This window comes from Micromys minutus, assembly GCF_963924665.1.
Source record: "Micromys minutus genome assembly, chromosome: 29".
In the NCBI taxonomy this organism is placed as follows: domain Eukaryota; kingdom Metazoa; phylum Chordata; class Mammalia; order Rodentia; family Muridae; genus Micromys; species Micromys minutus.
The window spans coordinates 1,411,796-1,430,357 of NC_137964.1; the positions used below are offsets into that span (position 1 = coordinate 1,411,796).

Below are 18,562 nucleotides of genomic sequence, written 5' to 3' on the forward strand. Positions count from 1 at the left end.
GGGCATCATGTGCTCCTCAGAGAACCTTCTAGTTCAGCACTGCCACATTTTCATGATTACTCAGATAGCAAATAAGTAAATAAGGAAGAAAAAGTAAATATTGCCAAAGGAACTGAGTGGTACTTAGGTCTAAATAGTGTCCTTCGAAAGCCTGAGAGAGCCCAAGTTCCCGCTCTCTCCACTTCAGTTAAAAGCCACTCTGTTAAATATAGAAGATAGGGCTGGGAGACACTTCAGTTGGTAAAGTCCTCAGCTGACAGGCACAAGGACAGGCGTTTGCTCCTCAGAATCCACATTAAAGAGAAAAAGGAGGGTCCCTGGAGCTCACTGTCCAGTCAACGTAGACAAATTGGTGCGCTCCTGGCCTGAGAGACCCCATAATACAAGTAAAAACATCAACAGCTCCTGAAGTACAGTATGTAATGTTGACCTCTGCCCTTCACACACAGGTACACACAGGCACACACATACATTATATTTATGTATTGAGCATTTAAAGTAAGCTTTTCAAAAATCCAGTGGGGTGTTCCCATGCTCATTTGCTCCATGTTAATCATTTTAGCAGGAAGCTTTGTCTCAGGTAGGAGTGGCTGAGGGTTAGGGCTAGGGTACATCACTGGTAACAAGGCTGTTGATTATAGCAGAACCATCATGAGCCAGGCTGACCAGGGTCTGTCCCACCTTACTGTGGGACTTGGAGCAGGTTGCTTTGTTCCTCTAGCTCAGTTGGCTCAGCTCACAGACTGGACATGGTGGCAGTGACCTCATAGGACTGTCATAGAGTGGAATCAGCCAGTATTTCTTCAGTTCTGTGTTGAGCCCAGTAGAAGAGAGACTCTCAAGAACTTAAAGCTCCTATATTTTTTGTCCTCTGCCCCAGAAAGAGCAATGTTGCCTCTTGTGTTGTAAGGTCTCTCTGCCTTGAAGCTGGATGCTTCCATCCCTGAGACTGTGTGTTACTTTTGACCATGTCCTTATGATCATCTGACCTGATTCCTGCCACTGAGCCCTCAGTGCCTACCTCAGCCACGTATATAGTAGGTGCCCGATAAATGTCTGAGTGTGCCTCACATTATTTACTAAGTTAAAACAGGAGGGTGTGTTTGCATTATTCGAGACAAACGATGTATGTAGGCTCTGACTTAATTCCCTCTCTAAAATTCCAGATATTTCTATGATGTGTCCTGTACATTAGCAGCAGAGATCATCAGAAAACATTGTCACTTTGAGGGCTAAAGTTATAGCTCAATTGCTAGAGTCAGGTCTAAAAGAAACCCAGGACAAATGACTTAACTGCGGTGCCTGTTAGCACATCAAAGCATGTCCTGACCTCCAGGGTCACTCAGTCCTAAGGCTCCACTCAGCTCTACCCACCCCCTCCCCTAAACTTCTCTAACAAGAGGCTCTAGGTTCAGTTTCCAGCATGGGATGAAGCCAGACTTGGACTACACTTGTAATCCTAGCATTAGGAAAGTTGAAACAGTAGGATTCAAAGTCCAAGACTGGGCTGGAGCTGGAGCTCCGTAGACACAGTGCCTTCCTGGCATGCACAAAGCCTTGGGTTCAGTTCCCAGCACAGAATGAAACTGTCTGTGGTGGTGTGTCTGCAGTCTACCCTTGTGTGGAGAAAAAGGCAAGAGATTAGAAGTTCACAGTGACTCAGCCCCATAGTGAGTTCAAGGCCAGCCGAGGATACATGAGATTGTTTCAGAAGGCATATATGAAGGAGTGAGTGAGTGAAGGACTGTGCCCCCACACGAGCTGCCTGGCATGCTGGTCTACCTGTAGTTTTAGCTCCCTGAAAATGAAGGTAGCGGTTGCCTGGAACAACCTAGACTAGCCAAATCAGTGTGTTCCAAGTTCAAAGAAGAGATCCTGCCTCGGTGAATAAGGAGGCGTGTGGTCAAGGAAGACACCTGAGGTCAGCCTCCACCTCCACATTCACATGTGCACATCTGCACACACTGCAAGCATGCACTTACACACACACACCAACCACACAGACAGAAGACAAAGTCCAAGGTCATCCTTGGCCACATAGCAAGTTCAAAGCCAGTTTGGAATATCTGAGACACTGTCTCAAAAACAACAGAACAAACAAAAACATTGTAATTTTGAGTTTTGATCTGGTCTTTCCTTCTAGTTTACTGGTGCTGCAGTGGCGGGATCACAGTCCTAAGGTGACCCTGTGTCCCCCAAAGCATCCTGCCCTATTGACCATCCCAGAAAAAACAGGTTCCTAAAGCGTTATGGAATGATTAATTGTTCAGTCTTTTAAAGACCCAATTAGCATCACCTGGCTCCTCCTGCAGTCTAATTCTTAGGAGCCTGAAGAACAGAGAAAATCTAATTTACTGAGCTGACTGAAAGGCTCAGACCCTGAGGGCATCGGGAGAAGATTCTTTCAGCAAAACTACTTCTGACAAAGACATAATAAGGAGGGAACAATCTGACACCATCCCCCACCGAGTCTTACTCAGAGCAAAGTGGAAGAAGATGGGTTTGACCAAGTCACAATTTGTGCATCAAAGGGGCGACGCTCTCCTGATGGAGAAAGACTGACCTGGGCCTCTTTCTGAGGAGCAATTCTCCCTTGACCACAATTTTACCAATTGTTCAGAACTGCTCCTCCCTCACAAACACTGCCCTTCCCAACTCTCCTGCTCCAGTTACTATGGCCGTTGTTAATGTCCAATAATGCTGTGGTGTAAGTGGCTTGGTGCCGATTTCTCTGTTTAATTTCCATTGCAAGGTGACTCAAACCCGGCCTCCATTTCATGGCTCCTTCTCTCTTTGGTTTGTTCCTATTGGGTATTGTCAGATCCAAAAGAAACCCAGGACAAATGACTTAACTATTAGCACATCAAAGCGCGTGCTGATTTCCAGGGTCACTCAGTCCCAAGGCGGTACTCAGCTCTACCCACCCCCTCCCCTAAACTCCAACACATGGGCAGCTGGAGGGGGTGCCTTAGCAGGCCCATACTGAGACAGTAGTGGACCAAACTGAGAGGAGGGGTGGGGGTCGAGAAAGGAAAGAGCATGTGGGAAGAGGAGACCAGGAGAGAGGGACAAGAAAGGGGGCAAGCGGTGCAGAGTATGTGGCCTTCCCCTCAACCATACCTCAGGGCGGTCATTTCCTCACTTCATACAGTCATAACCATCTGAGAGCCTCCAAAAATAGTATTCATCTGACCTTTTGCTCAAAGGTTTTCCCATGCTAACCATCATCACGTTGAAAAGAAAGCGTCTGCTGCATGCTGGGGATGTCTCTGTAGTTAGAGCACTCACAGCATAAGAGTGAGAACCTGAGTTGGGGTCCCTGGCACCCACATCAAAGCCACTCTAGTGGTGTGCCCTATAATCTCAGTACTAGGGAGGCAGAGAGAGAAGGACTCGCTGAATCAGTGAGTTCTGGGTTCAGTGAAAGACCCGTCGCAAGGCAGAGGTGACTGAGAAAAGCAGCTGAAGGTGATCTTTGGCATCTACATGCATGTGAACATGTGATGATGGAACACACATATACATACAAGCATGTACACACACACACACTAAATACATGTAAAGAAACAGCCACATGTAAGCTCCTGGGTCTTACTGTGTATACATAGGACAGTCCTGGGCAAAGGCTGTGGTCTGTGTGTGTGTTCATCTGCTGATGAGGAGACTCTGAGTTCCCACACTGACCTGGAGCACTGGCCACTCCTGCCGCTTTTCAGGCTGGCATTTGTTGTGTCAAACCAGCTTCTATTATCGGACCGTCTCCGCAGTAGAATTCAGACACTAATTAATTGGAATTAGCACAGACCTCACAAGTCAAGGGCATAGACTCCAGAACAATCTTCAGACAGCAGCTGGGAGCTCCCGGCTTGCATGCCACCTACCAAGCTAACCAGCTGGGGCTTCCCCTATGCCCTCAGCTGCAGAGTCTCTACACAGAGATGTGGCTCAGATCGAAGGTTTTTATAAAGGAGAAAACATGCATGACCAGACCAATAATGAGCTGGAGAGCTGGGAAACCTCTGGGTCGGGCATGTATGGGATGGCTGTAGTGTGAGGCTATGCACATGTGCTGGTGGAGGCAGACATGCATATGACATATAGAACAAGATTGGGCCAGTTCCACATCCTCTTATTTATGGCCTTCTATAGGTGTTTCGTTGATTTTCTCACCACATTTACTCTTAAGTGCTTTCCCCAAACTTCTATCACTCTCTCAAAAACAGAGCTACAATATAACCTCATGCTGTGGATAAATAAGGGAGTCCACTTGCCAAAGAAAGCATATGGACATTTCCCCTACAAACTCCAAACAGGGGGTGTGGAAAACCCACTCACTGGACAGATCCTCACCACCAGGCTTGCTGGGTTTACACAAACAGCCTCTATCTGCATAGGCAAATCATTACTATACTATGTCTCATAAATGATATAATGCCAGGCAGGGGTATGGCTCATATGGTAAAGGGCTTCTGCAGAAGCATGAGGTCAGTCTCAAGCACCTATATAAATACACACCCATAATCTCAGTTCTGGGGAGGCAGAAACAGGATCCCTACAGTCCCCTGGCCAGCCAGCCTAGCTGAATAGGTAAGACCACCTCAAAAAATAAAGCGTAGAGCTCTTGAAGAAGACATTTATTTTGGTTTTCTTTTCATTGTTGTGATGAAATACTTGACAAAAAGCAACTTGGGGTGTAAGGACTTATCTTAGCTCACATTTCCAGGTTATGGTTCATTATCATGGAGAAGCTGATGTGGCAGAGACTTGAAGCAGGTAGTTGCATCATGCCCACAGTCAGCAGGGATAAAGGAATGCTATGCTCAACACTCAGCTGCCCTTCTCTACTCTTACACAGTTCACGTTTAAAGCCCAGGGAATGGTGCTGCCCAAGTTGGGCTGAGTCTCCTCACATCAATTGAGGCAGTCAAGACAATCCCCTATAGACATGCCCGTAGGCTAACCTGTTCTAGACAGTCCCTCTTGAGGAAGCACAGAGGGAACGGCTCATTCTCATTCCATAGCAGCACATACCAGCTGTTCCCAGCATGGGCATCCGATGACCATCAGACTGACTTCACTGTTTCCTTCTTCTTTTTCGTCCCTCGCCTCTAGTGAGCTGCCTCACCCACCTCAAAACCTGCTGGCCAGCTTGAGTCCAGCACACAGCCACTCAGTGACATTATCCTGGGTCCGGCCCTTTGATGGAAACAGCCCGGTCCTTTACTACATTGTGCAAGTATCTGAAAACAGTAAGTAGTAAAACAAGTTGTTGGCCCCCACACAGATGTGTGTGTGTGTGCATATGTGTTTATGTATGTGTGTATATGTGTATGTCTGTGTTATGTGTACTTATGTACATGTATGTGCCTTTGTGTATGTGCATATGTATTTGTGTGTGTGTGTGTGTGTGTGTGTGTGAGAAAGAGAGAGAGAGAGAGAGAGAGAGAGAGAGAGAGAGAAAGAGAGATGTGGCATGGGGTGGGCCTGTGTAAGCTTGGAGTGCAGAGGAAGACATTGGAGGTCACTCCCAGCCTTACTTTCACCCCCACCCCCAGACAGGGTCTCTCACTGAACCTGGAGCTCAGAGGTGACCAGCAAGATCTATTGATCCTCCTGTCTCTGCCTGCCACAGCACAGGGGTTACATGCATGCCAGAGATCTGAACGCAGGTCCTATGCTTACACAGCAAGTGTTCTTACTAATAGAGCCATCTCCCCAGCCCCAGACATCAGATTCCACATGTTCTTATGTCATAGCCTTCCCACCAACCCACAGTTGCTGGGGACACTTGGCCATGCTTCACAGGTAGCAAAGCAAAAACAAGCTGATGTGTTAGGAGAAGAAAGAGCCGTGTGACTGGGGGAAAGGAGGCATCTTTAATGGGCTCTTGAGAGGGCCTGCACTTGAGACCAGGCCTAACAGGAACAGCTAAGGCCATGAGACTGTTATCCTCAGAGGCTCCTAGTGGACAGTGTTATCCCTGGAGCGTATTGGAAAGGGAGTAATGGGACCTCCTGGAGCTGACCCTAGAGTGGGCAGTAGCAGGCCTTTGCATCTTGGGGGGGTTTGTAACTTCCTGCCTGTCCTTTGTGGAAGCCTATGAACAGAAGCAGGATCTGAACCTTTAGATCTGCACTGTGTTTAGAGATCAAGCCCTCTGAGAAGACAGTAGGTCAGCATCCTAAATGTCCACCTACATCTCATCACCAGTGATGGGTCCTATGGTGGGGGAGGGGCACATGCAGTCAGTCATCTCAGAGCTGCCCATCCCCGCAGGAGGTCAGCAGGTTTCTGAGACTTGTGTGTCTGCACCTGCTTCCAGTCCTGGTCCCCTTCCTTCTGTCTGCATGTCAGGCACACACACACACACACACACACACACACACACACACACACACACACACACACATGTCCCCCTCAGCATCCTGACAAGTCCCCTTAATCGTTTAGGGACCTCAACTCAAATAAAGCTGGATTCCTGACTTCACCACAGAAAAGAGTCAGGGTGAGCCAGTGAGAAGCCAAGTCTGCATTTATTAAAAGACAATTTTAATATAAATTTTAAGCAGGGGATTAGGAGAAAGGAAGGTGTTTGGGAAGAAAGATGGGTATGGTTTTCTGTCCCTCTTACCTCCTGTAATGCTCATGAAAAAAACCATCATGGTGTTACTGATGCTGTTACCCTCAAAGTGTCACCAGGGGTAAATGAGGTCATAAGGGTCAGGGGGTAGGGGCTGAGGGGCGCCTGAGAGGACTGAGCTTGGCAGAGTGAGACGCTAGCTGGGAGGGATGAGGGCAATGGGGGCATCTTCACTGTAAAGTTAACGGTCTTATTTAAGATTCCCAGAGGGGAATGAGGCCCACCCAGGGCCCACATTCAGGCTCCAAGCCTGCTTCACAGCTAGGTTAACATTCTTCCCGGAGATGCCTCTGTGGACAAGAATGTTGTCTCTGTGTTGGCCACCGTCACAGCTGACACTGTTGCCTGAGTGCTGGCAATGACTTAAGCCAGACTCCGGTGTGAGCAGATCCTTTCCTTCCTGGGTCCTATTCATTTTCTCTCCCTGTCTTGCCTTAGAACCCAGCCCAGAGGCCTCCCAACCCTCCCTGGTTGTTGCAACAGGCATAGTTGATTTTTACCAGCATCTTGCAGTCATTTTAGCGCTAACCCCATTCCTCTTTCCCACCCAGCATTCACTTTACCTGGAGCCCAGTTTCTGTGTCACTTGGGCCACAGTCTTGAAATGGTCCCCTGTGCTCGCCACCCCACACACCTGAGCAGTAGCAGTCTGGCCTCCAGACCAAGGTTTCTCTGACATTCTTGTCTCAGGATCCCAGTAAGGACACCTCAGCTGCCCCAGCTGCCTTTCCAGGCTCTGAGGTTTTCCTTTCTTAGCCATTCTCTCCACAAGCACCAGTGCTGATTCCCTCCAAATAGCAACTGGTCTGGCCTCTCCTTAAAAGCCCACCAGGCTCCCTCAGCCTCCAGGATGAAGCCCAAAGTCTCCAGTCCCGAGTAACCTCGGCTGACTGCAAGCCTCCTCTTTCTCACTTTGCTGGCCATGCATCAGTTACACTTTGCCCCTCAGCCCCTGCCAAAAGTGCCATGGGCCATCTCCATGTCTTTTCCCCTACTCAGAATGCTTGCAGGGTTAGGGTTATCCCTCAGCCACTGTCCCCCTCCAAGGGGCTCCACACAGCACAATGTAACTTTTGGACTATAAGCTAGAGTCTTTCTTCACATTTTTTTTTAAATGAGAGGTGAGTTCTAGGTAAGAATCCTACCACTGACCACACCCCCAGCCGTTTACTGGTGCTTCTGGGTTCTCATCTATGGATGAGCCACATTCCAGTCCCTCACTGGGGTCTTCTAGACAGCCACTCTGCCTCGTCACTACAGGATTCTAAGCGTGTGTTCTACCATAGAGCTATATTTTATATCCACTTTCTGGATCTTAAATCCATGCCTCAGCTGCAATAGCCAGGCTTGCACACAGCTCACAGGAGGCACTGGAGTCAGCCCTTCCTCCCGCCTTGACCTCTGACCTCACTTCTTTCCATAGAGGAGGCAATACTGGGACTGGGCTGCATGATAACAGTGTCTCCATTTAGCCCCAGTCAGAGAGGGAAGAGACAGCGTTATTTATTAAAATAACCTTTCAGAAGACAAGGCTTTCCTGAGGACGTCATGGCTGCGTGGCCTTTGATGATAATGTGTGTGGAAAGGATGTGACAGGAGCAGAGCACTTGTCATCTGAAGTTGACAGATATCCACCATAAGGACAGCTTCCGGCAGGCATCCATCTCCTAGAGACAAAGAACCATGTTCTGCTCGCTTTTGTGTCCCTGTCCCTGGAGTTTAGTATATACTCTGCAAATGAGATAACATGAATCTGGCAGAGCCACCAGGAGAGACTGCTACATGACACTATTCCCTGAGGAGATGAAAACAAACACCCACTCACCCAAATAGGGAACACTTACAATATTACCAAGATACAGTGAGTACTTGCAGGTCACCCACGTGGTGACTTACAGGAGCAGGGACCAATCAAAGGCAGCTACATCATCACAACCCACCTGTCATGAGTGACAGGTGATGATTCAAGAAAGCTGGAACCCTAAAACTCTCGGCACAACTTCCAGGCAGCTCAAAGTGTCAGAGAATCTCCCCTGAGCCACCTTTAGTGCTTATGTAACTGTGTGGACGTAGGGGCCATGTACATCTGGTAAGTTTCAGGAACTTCCTGAGACTTTCCATTTATTTACTTCCTCAGTCATAAGGAGCCTCCCTGCAGTATGAAATGTTTCAGTTCGGAAGAAAATACTATACAGCATGACACTCTGGGCAGTCTTACACCAGGGAACTGTTCTACCTTCTCTTCTTGACACCAAAACAGGCACTGATTCAAAAATAACACACAAACCATTTCCCAACTGACAGCAAGACTTATTTTTCCAGTCAGGCATACTGCCTAAATCAGAAACAAGCTTTTACGTAACTATCCATCCATGTTGATTGACATCTGCTCTTCCACCAGGTAGTCTGAGGTGTGCTGGAACCAACTTCAGACGAGGACATGGTCAGACACATCAGTGCTTAAGGTTCAATCAGTGAAGAACCTGATGTGCAAACCAGAACTTAGAGTAGCAATCCGAGAGTGATGGCATACTTTGGTGTGGCTATAGAAGTGAGAGTGGTTGACCCCTGGTGCTCACTGGTCAGCTAGAGCCAAATCAGTGAGTCCAGGACCCGGTGAGAAACCTTGTCTGGAAAACCAATGTGGACAACTGAGAAATGATGCCTGATATTGACCTCTGGCCTCCACCTACACATGTACACATATGCACCTGCATACATATGCACATACATAATGCACACACATATGTATATGTATACATACTTATATATAGTATATGTGTTTACATATATGTATATGTATGTGTATAAATATATATATGTACATATACACATACATATACATTCTGGTCTGTCACTACTCTCCGTTTCTTGTGTGTTGAGGTTCTGCAGTCAAACCCAGTATCTTGCACATGCTAGACAAGCTCTCTGTCACCCAGCTACCCTGCCAGCCCCTATTTGTCATTATGCTTGACCAGTGGTCACCAAGAGCAAACACTAGACATTTTGGCAGGTGTTTTGCTAAGAAGGTCCCAAAGACTGGCAGTGCTGACCAGTTGACCCTCTCGTCTGGACCCAGCTTCAGGCTGCCCTTCCTCCTGCTAAGCATTGAGAGGGCAGGACAGTTGTTACATGCCTGTCCCTGACTTCAAATCCATAAGATGAATCTATGGCCTCCATGGAAGCAGCATGTGTTGTTACCAGTTGGTTGGTCATATGCCTTCTTATCGGAGGATCGCCTCAGTCATCTGGACCTGTGATGAGCTTTTTATTTTTATTAGGAATGAGTGCCGTTAAGAAGCAGCTGAACATGCAGGCTAATTACAGCCAGAGAGAAGCGCTTAGCAGCAGGCACACTGAAATGGAGATTGTATTTGGCCCACACTCAACACCGAGAAGTGGACAGTGCTAAATAACCCCAGCTACCCACCCAACATGCCAGCTACTTGGGAGCATGGCTGCTGCCAGTTCTAGCAGCCTAGCAGGCTGACAGGGCTGCTGATCTCCTGAATGCCCTGGATCCAATAGGAACCAGGCAGGTGCAGCTCAGTGGCTGAGGCAGGGGCCTCCTTAATGCTTGATTGCACCACAACTCCTACCACTAAAGGAAGGCTTTCTCTGAGGTTTATAGACCACCACGGAAGAGGGCAGTTCCATGCACTTAACTAGAGTCAAAACTGCCTGGAGAATGTCTGGCCCTGTAGTCCTATTGGGTTTCTCTTGCCATGAAGTTTTATGGTTCTCGGTAAGCTCGAGGCATAGACAGAGCTGGCGCTCTCATAAGGCTGACTCGGGGTACCCACCTGGTGATCGAGGTAGGCAGAGCTAGGGATACAAGCAGAGGGGGGGCTTCTCTATAGAGCTGAATGCTCCGGACCTTCAGATAACATGAGAATTTGGTTATGAAATGAAAAGCATTTTCTCTCTCTCTCTAAAATTTGTACTGACTGTGGCCAGGAATGATGTGTCTATGGGGCCAGGGTTGTAAGGAGAGCTGTTGGGGAAAGAACCTGAAAAGCTCTGCTGTAGACCAAAGATGCAAATGAATGTGGGTCTTGTCAGGCATCTCTTCAGGCTGGATTTCACAGAGACTGCTCTTTGGGCCATCTTACAACTCTGTAAATTCTAGGAAAGTTGCTGCGATTCAGGTTTGGTCTGTAAAAATGCATATGGATGCAAATAGATTTATGCTATAGAAGGTAAGGCTGTGCCCGATTGTAGTTCTGTAGATATCGATCAGTTTTGCATCTGTTTGTCAATCCGTTTTAGCATTATTGATGTACGTATGTGTGATTTGCTTCTCTTGACACAGTTGGAATATCTTATTGGAATCAACAAACTAATTAAAACTCTGATACAGAGCTAGGAAGACCAATCAGGTTCAGGGAGAGACCCTGTCTCAAAAGTAATGAGGGGTGCAACCTCGGAAGGCACCGACGTTGACCTCTCTGGCCCACCCCTGTGCCTGCACACGTGCACACACAGCACACATATGCTCAAGGTTCATTCTGTGTTTGTAAAAGAGCTGTGATGCTCCTTTTTATGAATTTATCACTGAACTTAAATGAACATTTGGCAGTATTAAAAATGCACATTCTCAATGTAACACCACAAGTTTCCATAGAAACCCGGATATTTAGGAGAGAGGTGATTCTAGTTTCTAAACCAAGACCCTGCCTGTTTTTCGCGGGCTGGGCCAACACATCCTCCTGATGAACAAGAGTTGCAGTAGCCTTTTACCAGTTAGAAAGAAAAATCAAGTCATTTTCTCATGATACTTTTTAAGCTTAGTGCCTACACTGCCTGTCTCCTGGTAAGGTATCTGTCCATGCTATATTTATATTTAAAAAACATTAATACCTTATGATACTTAGCTCTTAGGTTTTGCTTTTAGTGTGAGTATTCATAGTTATGATTTTGTATTTCTAAAATTGAAATTTACTTACAATATAAAATTTGTTTGCACTTTAGGTATGAGATATATATATATGCTCATAGCCAGGTATGGTAGTACGCACTGGTAACTCCCCACACTGAGAGAGTTAAGGTGTGAGACTGGGAGTTTGAGGGCAGTCTGGGCCATCTGTTGATAGTGATACCCTGCCCCCGCCAAGACTAGAAAATAGTCACTACAGTTTTATTCCATGCCTGGGTCACTCTTGCTTCATAATTCAGTCCCTCTCCACCTCTAGGTTTCCCTTAGTCCCGCCCCTTCTGCCCAAAGGCTGTTCTCCACTGGAGCCATGCCTTGTCGTTCCCAGATCAGACCCCACCACACTCCCCCCTGACACACCCCTGCCATACCTTGCCATCCTCGGCCTCCTTCTTCATTATCCCTTCCATCTGGACTCCCCATGAACTCTTTGCTCTGTGGCCCCACCTCTGCCTCGTTCTTCACTTATGCGCATGTGCTGGGGCGAGTGTGCGCCTGCAGGTGTTTGTGTGTGTGTAGATCAGAGGACAACTCGATGTCATTCCTCAGGTGCCATATACTGTGTTTATGACACAACGCATGGTGCTCACTGTCATGGAACTCACCAAGCAGGCTACGTTACTTAGCCAGTGCGCCCCAGGCATCCATCTGTCTTCATTTCCCCAGCAGTGGGATGACATAGACAGACCACCCCACCAGGCTTGTTATGAAGGCCTGGGAACTGAACTTAGGTCCTCCCGCTTGCTTAACAAGCACATTACAAGCTGAGCCATCCCTCCCCTTCGTCACCTCTTATTTTGCTATATCTCTACTTGCCCTGACAGACTGACTCACTTTCCTCCCCTGCCCCATATGTGTTGGCAGTCCCTGAAGCCTCGAGGACATAGCTTCTTCGTCCAGATGCTTGCCCAGGGACCCTGTGTGTCTCCGCTACTCTTCTTCCCCACAGAGACTCTCCAGTGTGACTCTAACTGACACCGCCCAGCCCTAATCTGGAGTCCAAGTGTCTTTCCACCAGGAGGCTACCCCTGGACGGGCTCCATGCTCAGACAAGCCCTCCTGTCTACTGTAGGACTTGCCACCTTTGCCCCAAAACACTGCTTCCTGTTAGCTAGACGTGTGAAACTACTCAGAGCTCCTACCACACTCCCTCCTCCACAATTACTTCCCTTCTCCTCCTCCACAACTGCTGGTGGAGAATGGTTGCTGCTCTGTCCTGTTGCCCTGTGTGCCTCCCTGAAGGCCATTCCTCACTGATCCACTGGGGAGCCTGGCTTGACTAAGATCAAGGGTAGGAAGTGTTATGCCCATTTCTGCCTCTAGGAGACGCTATCATTGGCACTGAACCATGTACTAGGCCCAGCCAAGAGAATTCCTGCTCTGGAAACCCCTTGAAAGGGGCCATAAAGGCCCCACAGAGCACTGTGCAGCAAGGCTCCATTATTACAATGTAACCCAGAGGTTACATTATTTCTCACCATCTTGCTATCCTAAGTCTGTCCTCTGTAGAACTGGTCACTTGAGGAATAGATTCTAAGCTGATTAGCATGGGAGACAGCACCATTCATCATCCGGCCACCACCTGCCTCTCCATATTTGTCTCCAGCCACTTACTGGTTTGCTGTTTTTGTCCTTCAGCAGCAAGCATTGCTTGTACTTCCCTCAGCGTGTCTGAGAATTATGTCTTTCCCCAACCCCATTCCTGACATTCTGTGATTCGCTTCTACTTACCAAGTCCTGTCAGCTGTGCCTAGAAAGTGTAAGGGCACTTTCTGTCTCCCTACTCTGTCTTTCCACAAAGATGGCATAGGTTGTGCTATTCCCATCTTCTCCTCTAGGAGGCGCAGCCATAGGCCGTCTCTGGCGTGGTAAACAGTCCACCACTCCTCTGAGTGCTGTCCATGGTTCTGGACCACACAATGGGCGATGAAGGTCCTTAGGGTAACCACAAAGGCAGTGGCACCAGATGGCAATCCGTTTTACTAATATCATCCTTCAGGTTTGCAAAGACATTCTCCTATGTTTTCAGCAGATTCGTGGTTGTAACCCCTATCTTCTGACAGCTGTGCACGTGTACATTTTTTTTTATTTCCCAGCACAGCTGGACATATTTTTCCAAGTTACTTGGCTTTTTTTTTTGTACTTTTCCTGCTGTGATCTGTCAGTCCTCCCCCCCCAATTTTTCTAACTAGAACTTTGTATTTCTTCTGTAATTTCTGACAAGTCTTTTTGTTTTGTTTTGGTTTGGTTTGTTTTTTTCGAAATTTCTTTTTCCACTTAATTTTTGTAAATTTTATTTATTTATACTGTAGTCAGGGTTTCATGAATCCCAGCCTGCTCTCAGATTTGCTGTGTAGACAGGGATGAATTTGGAATTCTAATCCTCCTGCCTCCACCTCCCACATGCTGAGACTGCAGACATGTGCCAATATGCCTGGTTTATGAAGTACCCGGGATTAAATCCAGGGCCCAATGCATGGTCCCTAACAACTGAACTACATCCAACCCAGCACTGCAGGTTATTTTAGACAAAGACTTGTTTGATTCTTATGTAGTTTAGTCTGATGCTATTTCTCTTTTGTTTTTTCCAGTTGCTTTTATATTTGGATATTTTAGTATTATCAGGCATAAAATAAATATCAGAGACTTGCACCTTTATGTTAAGCAGTTAATTTTCCACATATGTAACTTTTTAATTCAGGTGGAATGTAGGAATACCATAGCACAGCATAACTATTTCTAGTTTTCATTCTACCAGCATGACTTATTGAACAATGCACTCATATATAGTGGATACTTGACATGGTGACACTTGATTTCAGCACTGGAAAAAGGAGGCAGAGGCAAGAGAATCTCTTTGAGTCAGAGGCTAACCTAGTCTACATAGCAAGTTCCAGGACAGCCAGAGCTACACAGAGAGACTCTGTCTCAAATTAAAGAGAATCTCTTTGAGTCAGAGGCCAGCCTGGTCTACATAGCAAGTTCCAGGACAGCTAGAGCTACACAGAGAGATTCTGTCTCAAATTTAAAAAAAAAAAAAAAGTCTGGGATGTATTTGGACCTAGTCAGTCATCTTCAGGTGTTTTGTTTGCTTGTTTGTTTGTTTTCTTTTGGGGGGGTTGGTTTTGTCTGTTTTCTACTTGTAGTTCTTGTAACATTTTAATATGTTTTAGATATGGTGACTCCCCCTCATACTCTTAGATTTTACTATTTCTCAACATGAGAAAATAGAACTGTTTTGTGAAATTGTGAAGAAGAAGAAAAAAAATTCTACCAAGGAACACTTTTACTTTGACTGGACCTCATAATGTAGTCAACAGAGGCCTCTGATTGGCTGTGATCCTCCTGCCTCCATTTTCCAAGTGCTCAGATTACAGATGTATGTGACTATGCCTGATTCTCATTGAGTTTGTAAGGAAGGAGTTAAAGTGGTGCTGAGTTCTATGAGGACTGACTTGGTTGTTCATCTGCCCAGCCAGCGGGTCCTGCACATACATATACACTCACTCTCTGGATTGCTTCCCAAGCCCTTCAGGTCAGTAGTCAGGAGCATTCTGCTCTTTCCTTGGAGGTTGTCATGCTAAGGCAGAGCTTTTGAACCTGTAGGTGGAACTGTCTGTTCCCAGTGGTCTCATAGCAGATCTCCTGAATATCAGACATCCATATCTTACAGTTCATATCTTACAGGTATCTTACAATTCATAACAGTAGCAAACTTACACTTAGGAAGTAGCAACAAAAATAATTTTATGGTTAGGGGTCACCACAACATGAAGAACTGTTTTAAAGGGTTGCAGCATCAGGAAGTAGAATCACTGTCCTAGAGTGTCAACTCCCTGCTGTGTCCCTTAGACTCCCTTCAGTCATCTCCCTGCTTGTCTTGGTTGGGATACAGGAGGCCTATTGTCATCACTTGCTTTTTCATTCCCTACTTCCGGTTCTCTTGTTATTCTAATGGTTTTTCCGTAAACAATCATATCTTCTCCAATAATAGAATCCATTGTCTTCTCTGGGTTTTTCCTATCTTGCTGGGCTATCAGAATACTTTTAAATGATAATAAGCCTGGTAAAGTCTCCTGCTGTTTTGTGCCCCCCTGATCTCAGTAGAATATCTTCTAGGATTTCGGTGCTTTGTATAATAATGATTTCTTTGTGTTATATATTGAGTCTTACTTTGCATAGAACAAAACAGAGATCTAAGTGAGGCTTGACAAATTCATCTGTCTGTACCTGAAGTCCATGCTTTGAACATATGTGAGTCATTTCAACCTTCTAGAACATCCACTGGGCCCTTCCTCCTTTGAATTCTCACCACCACAGCTTTGCCTGACTGAACCTTACAGAATAGGATGTGGGTTGGAAAGGTTGATATTTCACAGTAAAACCTCTTTCCCTCTCCCTCTCATTCTCCCTCTTTCCCTCCCCTCTCCCTCTTCCTCTCTCCCCTCCCTTTTCCCCTCCCCCTCTCCCTGTCTATAATTTTAGGATTTTAAGATTTATGTGGAAGGTTTTCTTATTTCTAAGCACCTGTCAGCATTCTTTAAGGGCAGCCATGTGAGAAACTAGAACCATCCATCTCCTCAGCTTTAATTCTTCCCCCCAAGCCTTCCAGTGTGGAGCCTAGCAGAGCATCTTCAGGTGAACTGCAAGCAATGTATCTTTCAGTCATTGCTATTATTATCTGGGCAGAGCCTAAGTTCATCAGGAGACAAAGGACACTCAGGAAACTAAATTACAAACCCAGGGACAGGGACCTAAGTTAGCATATGAATGAATATTTTGTCAGGGGAATGTTTCTGAGAGTCAGGACCCTGAAAGGAGGGGCTGTCACTCCACAGGAGAGGCCAGAAAAGCCCTCTTGGAAACGAGCCAGCCACATGTGGAAATTTGCAGGAACTGGGCATGTGTGCCACCTTCATAGGGGCTCCAGAGTATAGAAAACTGAACACAGGAAACATCGTGGAATCCCTGACATACCCAACATGTGCATTTGCAAGAGCAGAAGTTTCCCCAGTCCAAGAGAAGCCAGTGGCAAGGATTAAATGGATTCTTTTTTTTTTTTTTTTTTTTTTTAAGGCATTTTCTATGTAGTAATATATATTTTAAATCCAAGGTAATACATGCTGATTGCAGCTAGAAAAATGTAAGTAGACATACAAAGAAAGACTTGCTTATCTGCCTCCACCACAACCAACTGTTGCTGGCAGTGAATTTCCTTCGACACTGAAAAGAGAGACCTGTGAGGAATACCAAGGGACCACAGGATGTCAGGCACATCCCACACAGAGTTGTTGAACAAGATTTTAGGCAGAACTTGGCAGGAGCAGAGAGAACAGAGAATGAGGCTTCAGGCTGGAACTGCAGAGGAAGGTGTGGACAGTCACCCAACCCTCAGTTGCTGATAGACATCCCCAGATGGGGGAAACAGGAACAGCCTGGTTCTTGGGAAATAGGAAGCTTCTGAGGAGTGTGAATCTGGGCAAAGCATCAGTGGCCATGGTGGGCTGCAGCCTGTGAGAGGCTGTCCTGGGATCCTGGTAATAACAGGAAGTGTAGAATATTCTTGAATCTGCAGTGGTCTGTTGTTTTGTACCTAGTCCACCTATTAGAGGAGGAGTGAAGGGAGTAGAGAAGTAGAGAGAGGAGTAGAGGTTGACCATGAACACATGGAGAGAGGGAGAAGGGGAATGGGGAGAGAGGGAGCAATAGCAAGAGGATAGAATAAGAGCAAGAAAGGAAAAGGCAAGCAGCCCCTTTTATAGTGAGTCAGGCATAGCTGGCTGTTGCCAGGTAACTGTGGGTAGAGCCTAGACTGAATGCCAACAGTGAGTATCTGTGCATATGTGTGTATAAAGAATAGAGGTTGGCAATGGGTATCTGTGCATATGTGTATAAAAAATAGAGGTTGACAGTGGGTATCTGTGCATATGTGTGTATAAAGAATAGAGGTTGACAGTGGGTATCTTGCTCTTTTCTTCTCCACCTTGACTTTTTGAAACAGGATCTCTCATTGAAGTTGGAGGCTGCCATTTCAGCTAGACTGGCCAGGCAGTGAGCCCTTGGTCCCACCTGTCTCTACCCTCCCCCACCCCACCCCACCCCCAGGGATGAGGTTACAGACATAGTTCACTGTGCCCAGGTTTTATAAGGTTGCTGAGAATCTGAACACAGGTTCTCGTACTTGCACAGTGAACACTTTACCCACTGAGCCTTCTCCGGGAACCCCTCAGCTTTCTGAAGTGGGGCTTGGTGTCAGCTTCTGGAGCAAGGCTTGCTTCTAGAGAACACTCTCTGAGCCTCCGTACTTCTCGGAAGACCAGGGCTCTCCCAGCACAGAGAGAACCTGGAAGCAGGGTTTTGTTCTTTCCCTATGGCCACAGGTGTCTTTTCACGTACAGATCCCGCCGCCTCACGCACGCACCGCTCATTTGCTCTGCTAGACGCTGCTGACTGCCATCACACATGTTAAACATCTCCCTCCACGCTCGCTATTATGTCCTTAAAAGCTGATGGGCTTTGTGCTGTTTTGCTTGCCTCAGTGGCAGAGGCTTTGTTCTCTGTGCTTCAGAGTGTCCTGGCGCTGCTGTCTTTGAAACTTGTTGCACAGGGGCCCTGCTGAGCCTCTGGAGCTGTTAGGGAGCGCTTCCAGCATGGCTCTTTTTCCTGTGGGATTTTGCATATGGAAACCTTAAACTAATAGAGTTTGCTCCCCTTTTAAAACGCAGCCCAAGAGAAGGCACCTGTCAAAGGTGTTGATGGCTGTTGTGGGGGCCCAGAAATGGACTCTGTGGGTACCAGAGCTCGTGTCCAGGTGATTCTCTGCCCTTATGGAGAAGACACTTGAACCATTGGCCTGCACTTGCCTTATGGAAGATCGTAATTCTTTACTGTATGCATGTTACATGCGGAGGCCAGACGTCAGCCTAAGGTATCTTAGCCCCTCATAGAATCCCTCAGGATGGTCAGCCATCATACCTCCTTGGGCTTAT

The 18,562-nt window shown here is 46.8% G+C and overlaps 1 protein-coding gene across 1 annotated transcript in view; it reads left to right on the forward strand.

The window, feature by feature from the left end:
- Window positions 1-18,562, forward strand: part of SDK1 (sidekick cell adhesion molecule 1) — a gene marked incomplete at both ends in the record, with an annotated part of 923,105 nt that overhangs the window by 693,953 nt on the left and 210,590 nt on the right. Inside the window, one exon of the mRNA XM_080940510.1 lies at window positions 5,113-5,249. Within this exon, the coding sequence (XP_080796636.1) occupies window positions 5,113-5,249 (137 nt within the window). The remainder of the gene's footprint in view (window positions 1-5,112; window positions 5,250-18,562) is intronic.